The 12200-nt window shown below is 37.6% G+C and overlaps 1 protein-coding gene across 2 annotated transcripts; it reads left to right on the plus strand.

Moving 5' to 3' along the window:
* Positions 1-1849: 1849 nt before the first annotated feature.
* LOC113286714 lies at positions 1850-10684 on the plus strand. Of its 2 annotated transcripts, XM_026535311.1 has the most exons (8): positions 1850-1965; positions 2285-2706; positions 2780-3124; positions 3207-3383; positions 3462-3594; positions 3691-4134; positions 4226-4324; positions 10407-10684. In XM_026535311.1, the coding sequence occupies exons 2-5, from the start codon at positions 2338-2340 to the stop codon at positions 3516-3518; spliced, it is 948 nt and encodes a 315-aa protein (XP_026391096.1). In that variant the 5' UTR covers positions 1850-1965; positions 2285-2337; the 3' UTR covers positions 3519-3594; positions 3691-4134; positions 4226-4324; positions 10407-10684. The 2 variants fall into 2 exon arrangements, with proteins under 2 accessions (XP_026391096.1, XP_026391095.1); XM_026535310.1 differs by lacking the exon at positions 10407-10684 and having other exon boundaries at positions 4226-4576.
* Positions 10685-12200: the final 1516 nt, after the last annotated feature.

A 12200-nucleotide genomic window follows, 5' to 3' on the forward strand; every position in this document is an offset into this window, starting at 1 on the left:
TATAAGCTCAACCAATGTAGTTAAAAAACATCGGTGCGGGCATGAACGTGGTAAGAATACAATGTCGGTACGCTATACAAGGGGTCTGGGGGGACGAGAAAATTGAATGTCAGTCCATGTTGAATTTTTTCTTGGTTTTCAGTCCACTACCGGCGCAGTCATTTAATTCTCGAGAATAATATAATCGGAAGTGAAGATAACTTCATTTACTACCGATTATAGGATCATTCAGAAAAAAGAGGATTTTTGCAAAATCTGATTTTGGGATTACTCTATATTCGGTAGCTATATAAACTATCTTGACTTCCGATTATGGTAAGATTTCGCCAAATATTATACTGTATAATCGGAAGTCATGATAACTTCATTTTGACTACCGATTATAGGCTCAACCAAAATTCAGAAAAAAGAGCATTTTTACAAAATCTGATTTTGAGACTATTCTATATTCAGAAGCTATATGAACTACCTTGACTACCGATTATGGTAAGATTTCGCCAAAGATTATACTGTATAATCGGTAGCTAAATGAACTATCTTGCCTACCGATTGTTGATTAACTACCGATTGTATAGTTATCTGCGGATTGTAAAGGGCAGTTTGGTCATTAAAAAATGGGATTTAAAGTTTTCTACCGATTATTGATTAAACTTCTGATTATGACCTATTTTTGTCTTTTTATGTGGCCCTAATTCAGTTTGGGTAGCCCCTTAAAATGCTTGGCTAGAGCTGTCAATTAATAACCCGGCCCGCGGGTTGACCCTAACCCGGCTTGTTTCAACCCGGCTCGGCTTGGCTTGTTGTCTAAACGGGCCGGGTTAGGGTTGCCATATATAGCCCTACTAGAAAACAAGCCGGGCTAGGTCAACCCGCGGGTTACCCGCCAACCCGTTAAATTATGTTACTTTGACGAAATATAGAAAACCTGGCCTTGATATTTCTTACAATCAGTTCATTTCTTACTTTCAAGATGTTAAATCATATATATCTAAATCTTTATTAACTTTAAGTATACACAAATAAGCTGGTAACAAACATAGATCTATCAAATAAGATGCACAACAGAACAAGTCTAGAATTTGAAGATCCAGTGAACACCCATTCTTTTAATCCATTCAAATCAGGCAACCATTATATTAAATCCAAAGAAAGAGAGAAACATATATATAAGGAGAGGATAAATATGTTGGTTTGTATACGATTTTTCCCATACAAATATTAATCAACTGATTGAATAAATAAAAAAAATGATAATCAACTGATTATCAAATTCCTAGAAAAATCTAGGTCTAAGCAAAGTGAAAGGCGGAGAATCTTGATCTAAAAAGGTAAAGAAGCAAAGTAAGAAAAAATGAAAAAGAGAGGAAGGACTAAGGAGGGAGGTGGAGGAGCCGAGGAAGGAAGGAGACAGTGATGCGGCAGAAGAAATGAGAAAGGTTTGCTGTAGGGTTTTTAACTCTTTATTTTTGGTGAAAAAAAATACCGTGTAAATAGATCATATATGTGATTGACGGAAAAATGGGCAAAGCCGATTTCATAGTCCAGTGGTTTGTATGCTATGTGACCACCTAATTGACCTGGGTTCGAATCTCCACATTCACAACTCATTTTTTTTTTAAATTCGAACAGTGACCATCCAACCCGTCGACCCGCCAGGACTGACCCGCCTAGGATTAGGGTTGGGGTTTTTGGCTTGTCCATGAATAGTACTAGGGCTAGGGCTGACCCTAACCCTACCACGGGTTGGCAAGCTAGGGTCGGGTTGGCCCTAGCTTGCCCCGTTTGACAGCTCTATGCTTGGCTCTTTTAGGTTACATTAGAGAAGGTAAAATAAAATAAATCGAAGACCGATGAGTATACGGGTACCCGGGAGGAACGGACCCGTTGAAAAGGAAAGTCTTGAGGGGAGAGATCCGGCTACAGGGAACCCCTATTTGCTCTTGGCTGACGAAGAAATTAAGAACGGTGAGTTTGTAATCTCTCTAAAATCAGTTTGATTTGAACTGGAATGTCTCTAATTGTTTGGATCTGTATGTTTGATTTTATTTCGAATGTCTTCAATTGTTTCGATCTGTATGTTTACTTTTATTGGTTAGGTTATTGTTTTCATCCAACTGTATGAGATTTTCTTAGAGTTCCACCATTGTTTGAGGTGAAACAATGCTTTTATTGATGGATTTTTGATTGTTTCGATCCAACATGAGATTTTTGTAATTTAGCTGATTGTTTTGAGTTTCATTGCTGATCCTTGAATTGAATTTTATCTATGTTTGGTTGTCCCTAGATTGATCTGGTGGTTAAAGAAACAAGTAGGCAACAACTGGTGTTTGAGCTACCATGGCTGATTATAGAAAGACAGACATATACTTAAGGCGTCAAGCAGCCAACAAAATCTGGATGCAACACCTAGCCGAAAACTCTGATACTGATGTTTCACCTGCCAAGGATGATAATTGGATAGACGGATACTTCATTAACTTAACTAGTAGAGTTGTAAATCAAAGAAAACAAATTATATCTTCAAGATCTGAAATCAAGGAACCATCAATAGATTTAGATTCTCCACTTAAGATGTTTCTCCAAGAAGCAGTATGTGATGCAGATAACTGGACGGATGTCAACTGTATGTACGATGACAAGAGGTCTTTCCCTGCGTTCCTTATGGAGATAGCGCCATCCGGCCTGGACAAGTATGCTTCCAATGAGGTATGTATTGTTTATACCTCACATCTCTGCCTTTATTTCAATCTAAGTCTCATGATTTTGTTAATGGGTACAGGATAATGACATCAGTATTGGTTACCAGTCGAATACATGGTCGTTTAGTGAGGCATCGCCAGATGATGTAGATGAATACTTAAAGTTGATGAACCTTCCGCAAAGAATTCGCAAAGAATCTGATCGAAGCTTAAAGTTGATGTTGATGAAACCTTCGCAGACTCACGCCATGGTTACTACAGATGATAACTATTGTGCGTTGGAAAAACTTAAACTTTTACACTATGGAGAATTCCTGTTGCATGATGTGTGTATTGCAGATGAATTCTTTAGGGGAAGCTTGTGGCTGAAGACACTCTTGCAAAGAGTTTATTCAGAATCTGACGATGATTTCAGGCAAGAGCAGGTAACTAATTTTTCTCGCATCTTCGCTTTATTCTGGATTTGACATACTTTTTATGACATGGAATGTCTGTGCCTCTTTATAGGCTCGGTTGTTGGACTCTTTCCTCGATCACCTCATCAGGATACAGGAGGAGCAGCGGTTTGTTGCAAGTAGTTTCTCTGTGCATCTGGAACATTTGAGAAAGTCTGATGTAGATAGGTATACGTGTCCTCTTATCTTTCCCAAGCACCCCAAGGACACTTATATTTGGCGACAAAAGGTAAGTCTTTATTCTGCTGAATCACTAATTATCTTTATTAATCCTTTTGAATTACTTAACCTTGTTTTGATATTTCAGCACATATTCGATAGTCTGTGTACAATGTCACGTGAATCGGTATTCTTATTTTTCTAGTCCCTCATCTATCAAGGAGTCCAACAAGATTCTTGACTTGATCTTGGTTTATATTTCAAAGTTCAAGAAATCAAAGGTATTGTACATATCTTTCCCGTTTGCTTGAATGTTATAAATTAGTATCCATTCTTTTATTTTTTCTAATTTTTTTTTAATTGTGTTTCTCTTCTAGGTCTTGTTGGATTAGTATCTTTACGATAAATCTTTCCGCCGTTATGTTGACCCGAATAAATTGGTAATGTATACCAAGGAAATATTAGATGCCTTTGGAGAGCGCGCAAAATATCTCCAGGAGCAAGGATTTGAAAGAAAATCTGTCGTGGAGACTCTGCTTGGATGTTTTGTAGGTGTAGTCAATATGAACTACAAGGGAGGCAATCCGTTTGATAAGGGAGGCAATCCGTTTGAATGTGCGTTTTCTGAGGCTTCCAAGAAAACATTAGAGCTGATAAATAAAGCAGTAGAGAAACTAAATTCAGTCAAGTGTTCTGATCTTACCAGCGGAGGCTCTCCACTTGGATGTATTGATTTGTGGAGGATTTTGTTTGAATCATCTCTAATTAATCTTCGGTTGGATCTTATATGTAAAAACCTTGGTGAAATAGTCGAACTTGGGGTACGTATGCATTCTTTTCTTGCCAGTTTTAATCACGATTCCATTAAAAATTATACCAATTGTTTCTTACATGCCTTCATCTGAATTAAAGGCCACAGACGATCAAATGGATGAGATTGAGCCGTCGATTGATGAACTATTGGAAGTTGGGGAAAGCGTCCTAGGTGAATTTATAGCCATGCACAGGACGGTATATACGCTATCTTTTAACTTTGTCCACAAGAATCGAACACCAATTAATATGTTTTAGTGCCATGAGTCGTCAGGCTAACTGAAAAATCTCAAGATTATCGGGTAACATTATCTACTGAAAAGCTTGAATAAATCGGACTGCATTCTCTAGAAATGGATTTTTTTTACAACCCCCGGCAATTTTTGTTCTTCGGATTGCATTAAGTTGAACTTTGGTAGTTTCTTCTGAAGTTATTAACTCTGTAGTACCTAAGCTACTCAACTGATCCGTCAAATTAGTAGGGTGAACAGTCCTCGTTTATGGATGTCTTTTTGTTCTGTCCATGAGTTTTGTGTTTGCTATTTGGCCTTGCAGACTATGCTCACATGTTAAACGATAGAGAAGTTAAGTTTTTTAAGAGTTAGGCTCTGGTTGAGCATGAAAATCTAATGTGGAACAAGGTAAAAGAAAGCAATACTAGATTGCTATAAGCAAGAAGAGAAGAGAATTCAAGCAAGAAGAGAAAGATAAGTTTTGTGTTTAACAATTTGATTGAGTAATGGATAGCTCTTACAAGACTTAATCTAGCCTTTATATAGGCTTGAAGAATAACTAAACTAGGAAACAGAAAACTAAAAGGAAATATAAAAGAATCCTAAAAATAAGAAAGACTGAAACTAGGAAATCATGGAAGCCAAACCTCTAAGCGGAATCTTCTGGAATTGTAGTATGCCCTGCATCAGTCCCCCCTTCTAGAGTAAAACTCGTCCTCGAGTTGTCTAAACATACCAGAAGTTCATTGTCACCATGAAACGTAAAAATCTCTTGAACATTAAATGTGTTGGAGATATTCCAATCATTTGGTAGATCAATAACATAAGCATTATCATTGATCTTCTTTAAAACCTTGAAAGGACCATATTTCTTCATCTTGGTTTTGTTATAAGTACCCACTGGAAATCTCTCTTTTCTTAGATGTATCATCACGAGCTCCCCTTCCTTGAAGGTTTTAAACCTCTTGTGTTTATCAGCATCCTCTTTATATTTAGAATTGGACTTCTCCAGTTTAGATTTTACTTCATTATGTAATTCAGTTGCTTTGTCTACAAAAGAGTCGGCTGCAGTGTTTGTACTCTGTGTGGTGGGTAAGGCTACCAAATCAAGAGTATGATTAGGTACTTTAGAGTACACAATCTCAAATGGAGTTTTCCCAGTAGAACGATTCACAGAAGTGTTGAAAGCGAATTCCATATGTGGCAATAACACATCCCACTGCTTACTATTATCCAGGCACTTAGCTCTAATCAAATTCCCAAGTGATCTATTAACAACCTCAGTCTGTCCATCAGTTTGCGGATGTGAAGTTGTGCTGAATTGTAAAACTGTGCCTAAGCGCATCCATAAACTTTTCCAGAAATAACTCAAAAATTTGTATCTCTGTCAGAAGTGATAGACTTTGGAACCCCATGCAATCTTACTACTTCTTTAAAGAACAAAGAAGCAACATTAGAAGCGTCAGTTGATTTCTTACAAGCTACGAAGTGAGCCATTTTAGAGTAACGATCAACTACGACCATAACAGAATCATTACCTCTAGCAGTACGAGGTAAACCAAGTATAAAATCCATACTTATATCAACCCAAGGTGCATCAGGAACTGGTAAAGGAGTATACAACCCGGTATTTTGAATTGTACCCTTTGCTCTCTGACAGACCATGCATTTTTGTACGAACTTTTGTACATCACGTTTCAAAGATGGCCAGAAATATCTTTCTTCAATCAGGGCAATGGTTTTATCTCTCCCAAAATGACCACCAAGACCACTGCCATGTAATTCTCGCATAAGATGTAAACGTAAAGACCCTTGAGGAATACATAATCGATTCCCTTTAAAAAGAAAACCTTCTTGTATAAGAAAATCATCAACCCCATGAGTTTGAGAACTGCATTGATCCCATAGTTTGCCAAAATCTTCATCTTCTGGATAAATGTCTTTGATATAGTCAAATGCATAACTCTCATTACGAATTGTTGTTAATAGATGACTTCTTCTACTTAAGGCATCAACAACTTGATTCAATTTGCCACTTTTATGTCTCACGGAGAAAGTGTATTTGTTGAGTGTGGAAAGCCATCGATCATGCATTCTGTTAACTTTAGCAGAAGTATTCAAAAACTTCAAAGCATGGTTGTCAGTGTTGACAACAAATTCCCTATGTATAAGATAAGTATGCCACTGCTTAAGAGATTGAACAAGAGCCAATAACTCTAATTCATATGTAGACCATTTCTTTTGTGCATCTGAATTCTTCTCACTGTAATATGCAATTGGATGACCCTCCTGTGATAATACTGCACCAATACCAACAACAGATGCATCACAATCTATTTCAAAAGGCTTGTTGAAATTCGGAAGTGCAAGAATTGGTGCCGTACAAAGCTTTTCTTTAAGAAGAATAAAGCTTTTATCCATTGCTTCCGTCCACTCAAACTTCTCCTTCTTGAGACAGTCAGTCAAAGGTGCAGAAAAGAGCTAAAGTTCTTCACAAATCTTCGATAGAAAGAAGCCAAACCATGAAAACTACGAACATCACGAATAGAAGTAGGAACTGGCCAATCTTCAATTGCTTGAACTTTAGAAGGATCGACATGAATACCATCAGTAGAAATCACATATCCCAAAAATGTTACTGAAGAAGCCATGAAGGTACACTTCTTCAAATTAACATATAAAGAGTTGTCAGCAAGAACTTGAAACACTTGTGAAAGATGTTGGAGGTGTTCTGGCTCACTGCGACTAAAAATTAGTATGTCATCAAAATAGACAATAACAAATTTACTGAGAAAGGGTTGGAGAACCTGATTCATAAGTCGCATAAAAGTACTAGGTGCATTAGATAACCCAAATGGCATGACCAGCCATTCATATAAACCTTCACGTGTCTTGAATGCTGTTTTCCACTCATCTCCACCTCGAATGCGTATTTGGTGGTAACCACTGCGTAAATCCAACTTAGTAAAAATAATAGAGCCCGACAGTAAATCAATCATATCATCAATACGCGGGATCGGAAATCTATAAGGAATGGTGATGCGATTTAATGCTCTGCAATCGATACACATCCTCCATCCATTGTCTTTTTTACTAACCAAGAAGGCAGGACTGGCACAAGGACTGTTGCTAGGTCGTATCAAACCCTTTGTAAGCAAATCATTTACCTGTCCCTGTAATATCTCATGCTCAGCAGGACTCAAGCGATAGTGTGCTTGGTTTGGTAAAGAGGCTCCAGGAATAAAATCGATGCAGTGTTGAATATTCCGTAAAGGAGGTAATGCAGTTGGTAGTTCATCTGGAAATAAAACATTATATTGAAATAATAAGGGCTTCACCTTTGCAGGCAACTCAATCATAGGCTTAGAATCTTCATGGGAATGTAAAGAATGTTGTGGGTGCAAAGAACGAATAACAGTGGCTACGACAGCATCAGTCTGCGCACAAGAGTTTGAAGTGGAATTGGATGGACTAAGAACCTTGGTTTTCCCATTATGAACAAAAGTGTAAGTATTCTCGAATCCATTGTGAACCGCGTGAAGATCGTATTGCCAAGGTCTGCCAAGAAGAAGATGGGTTGCCGTCATATTAATGACATCACATAGAACTGTGTCTTCATAACCCTCAAAAGAGAATGACACATAACACTGAAGAGTAATCTTCTGTGTGCTAGAGGCATTAACCCATCCTACAGTGTAAGGTTCTGGATGAGAAGTTACTGGTAGTTCAAGCTTCTTAACTACGTGATCAGCAATATAATTATCCACACTGCCACTATCAATTATCATCTTGCAGATTTTACCCCCAATATAACATCTGGATTTAAAGATACTGTGTCTCTGAGACTTGCATTGTTGAGTAAGAATAATGGACGAATCATCCCAACAAACTCATCGTCATCACCAGGTGAGTCTTCATCTTCGAACTCATTAAGCGCACCAGTGACTTCATTAATGAACTGAGGTTCACCAATCAAAGCATTGAATTTCCGACAATCACTAGACGTGTGCCCCGATTGCTGGCATTTATTGCACTTATCTCCACGAAATTTTGCATAAGTATTAGTAGTTCTCTGTTGCGGTGGAAATTGTTGTTGCCTGTTATGAAACCGATTCCCTGTAGTAGGAGGAGTTGGTTGCAGAGAGTGAGACTGCTGACCCGGCTGAAGATCAACTGGATTGGCTAAGATAGGTGTAGCCAGAGGTGGAGTATAAGGCACAATATGGCTAGGTTGTCGATGTGAATGGCTAACATCATCATAAGGAGGCCTGGGAATAGTCAAAACAGTATCTGGAGAAAAGTTTTGATATGAATTGGTACCCCTGGAATTATTTTGATAACGCCCTTGTCTGGATGGATAAGTCCTAGAAGAACGAAAAAGGAGATTTTCTATCTTAATAGCTCGCTGCACCGCTTCGACCATAGTAAAAACTGAATGAGTCATACCATTTTGTATTAATCTATTCAGCCCCTCAATGAATCTTGCAACTAACTATTCTTCAAATTCTTTAAGTTGATTTCGTGCCACCAAATTATAAAAATCGGACACATATTCTTCAACAGTGCGTGCCCCCTGCTGAATGTTCTGCAATTTGATGAAAAGTTGCTGCATAAAGTCTCTAGGTAAGAACTTATCCCTGATCAAAGTTTTCATACGTGTCCAAGTACGTATTTTCGATTTGTTAGCGTTTCTACGATCATCACAGATCTTATCCCACCAGGATGCAGCTCCTCCTTTGAGCTTGTAAGTCACAAGTTTGACCTTAGAATCTTCAGGGACTTCCATAAATTCAAAAAAAGCTTCTACCTCAAAGAACCAATCAGTTAGTTCTTCAATACGAAAATTTCCAGAGAAGTTGGGAATATCAGCTTTTAGCTTATATTCGGGTAAAGAACTGTAAGGGTTGTGACCAGTTTTTAAACGTCGTTCTTCAATCCAATTCTTCTCTAGATCGTTCTCACGTTCATCTTCATCATCACTGTCGAGTGTAGGAGAAACTAGCTTCTTCTTTGAATGACCTATGAACCCTTCATACGGTTTCTTAATGTTTAAAGTACGCAATACATCTTTAGGTACTTCATCATTCTGTAAAAACTAAAGTGTATCGTTTTTAGTTTTGTCTTCTAAGTCTACAAGCTCAGGCATATCCAAATCTATATTTATGTGTTTTGCAACCTTGAAAAGCTGATTCTGCATTGCTTCAAGCTTGTTATCTCTTAACCCTAATTTTTCCTCCATGGACTTCTCAAGAGTTTCAGTAATGTTTTTTTCCGAAATTTCGGTATGAGATTTGATGAGAGCTTCGATTGCTGCTAGAGTAACTGGTTGAGCAGTCATTTTTTTTTTTGTGTACTTAAAAGGAATGAAAATGTGTTGCGGAAGCGAAGTAAAGGATCAAGTGATAGGATGAAAAACCTAAAACTAAGCGGGTGATACCAACTAATGTGGAACAAGGTAAAAGAAAGCAATACTAGATTGCTATAAGCAAGAAGAGAAGAGAATTCAAGCAAGAAGAGAAAGATAAGTTTTGTGTTTAATAATTTGATTGAGTAATGGATAGCTCTTACAAGACTTAATCTAGCCTTTATATAGGCTTGAAGAATAACTAAACTAGGAAACAGAAAACTAAAAGGAAATCTAAAAGAATCCTAAAAATAAGAAAGACTGAAATTAGGAAATCATGGAAGCCAAACCTTTAAGCGGAATCTTCTGGAATTGTAGTATGCCCTGCATCAAAATCTGAAGTTGTGTTTTAGATTCTTGAAAGTGTTGATGAATGACAAGGATTGAGTATTTGATAATCTACAATGTTATCTCATTTGGCATTCTAGTTTGATTACTACCAGCTCTATTTGATGGGAACTCTGAAATGTCTTATTGGTCTGAGTTTTTAATCCCTAAGGATTTGTAATAAAATTAGTGAATGCTTCCTCCCTAGCATTGTCATAGTTGTCATTATTGGCATGTCCTTCAACTTGCAATCGTTCCTACTATTGTGGTCGTCTTGTGTTTTTGATACCTGTTTTTGCACACTTTTGAATGGCAGGTGGCACAAGTTACCTTTGTGCTAGGAGATGCTTTTACAACTGGTGGTACTGGTCCTCAGAATTTCAATCCCGATGATTTCCCTTGAAAACGAGGAGTAGTGTTATGTTTTTAGTTGTTTTCCCTCTTGAAAAATATACAGTGTAGTATCTTTCGACGACAAGACATGAGATAAATGTTGCTTCATTTTTTGTTGTTGCTGTTGTGCTCATACTCTTGCCGTATTGCAACTCAGATATGGTCAGTGCTTCAGCAATTTTCCCATCCTACATCCATTAGGAGCCTTCCACCCTCCATCTTTCTCCTCTACCAACTGGTCTTCCAAAGTCGTATAAGGTCCTGGTACGTACTGGGAGAAGCAATTTTCTAAATGTTAAGGTGCGAGAGAAACAAAAGACATTAGTGAACAAAAGATCATAAATCCATTGCTGTCAAACATTTGATGGGTTTTCCATTCCATGGTTGATACATAGTCGACCTTTGACATCACATCAGCTTCTGACACCCATATTTGGACTCTATGTATCTTGTCTTTCAGAAGTTTAACGGGATAGTTTTAATTTGAGGATTAAAACCTATAAAGTCGTTTACTTTGGCGATTAAATTTGCATTCTGGAATCTCTAAATATTTTCGCTTGCCTCACAGCTATTTATAGCACTTAGACAGATGCAAAGTTTTTTCAAATAGATGCGTCTCTTCCACTAGGTTGTGTCTTTTCATATTAAGCCTGATGAACTATTTACAGTTGTATGATATTTTATACACATGTGTCTCATGAACCTATCCTCTGAGTGTTAATATTTTTAACATTTTAAGTCGTGTCTTTTCGTAAGCTTGATTATATGGCACGTGTTAGAGACACCTTGTCTTTTCACATTAAGCTTCATTGTATGTATGACACATATTAGAGACATTTTTATGTGAACAGGTATATGTGTGAAAAGGCATGATGACATGTCAATGAGATGGATAGTGGTGGTGATGTGGCTCAATCACAAATTAGAACGATTGTAGCGACGCCATGTGGCACTTTTTGGGGTCTATAAAGAAAGATTAATCAACTAAAGATGAAGACCATCACTGGAGAGACCGAGAGAGTGACCACAAGGGGACCAAAGAACACCATTTAGTTTGATTTTTTTTCACGGTTCATACAGAACCGTTTTAGGTGGCATTGATTTTCTCCCAGTCTAGTCGAAGGCCGAGAGACCAAGAGCAATTCCTAGGGAATGTTACTATGGACTCAATGAAGGTGAAAAACGGGTGTCTGAACCAATAAGTTTGATGATTTGTTCACTACGGATCAATATGAGATATGTGGATTATTTAGCACTCAACGCGCGATGAAAATCCACAGAGGATGAAGGAAAACCACACCGACAATCATGACCCGCCTGCGGTTAATGTTAATCCATCGTTGGTTGGTCATTTAACGCCAACGACTATATATGAACCGTTAGAAACTTTCATCATTCAACGATTAGAAATCGTGAGCTATATAAATACTCACTTCAATTTCAAATTCACATATGCTACACAAAAAAATAAAATATCTTCGCTTCAATAAATTTGTCGAAAGATGTCTTGACTCTTCTTAGTTTGACGAGCTCCGTATATTGCAGAAGAAGATGAAGCTATTTGTAGAAACTATGTTTTGTTACAACAACAACAACTTGTTTCAGCACATTACGTGGGTGAGAATTTATGGGAGGTTATTCATGACAGGTTTTGTATCGACACACGTTGTAAGGCCCATCAATCTCGTCAACGCTATTAGACCAGTCAAGAAATGAC

Source organism: Papaver somniferum, chromosome 6, assembly GCF_003573695.1.
Source record: "Papaver somniferum cultivar HN1 chromosome 6, ASM357369v1, whole genome shotgun sequence".
Taxonomy (NCBI): domain Eukaryota; kingdom Viridiplantae; phylum Streptophyta; class Magnoliopsida; order Ranunculales; family Papaveraceae; genus Papaver; species Papaver somniferum.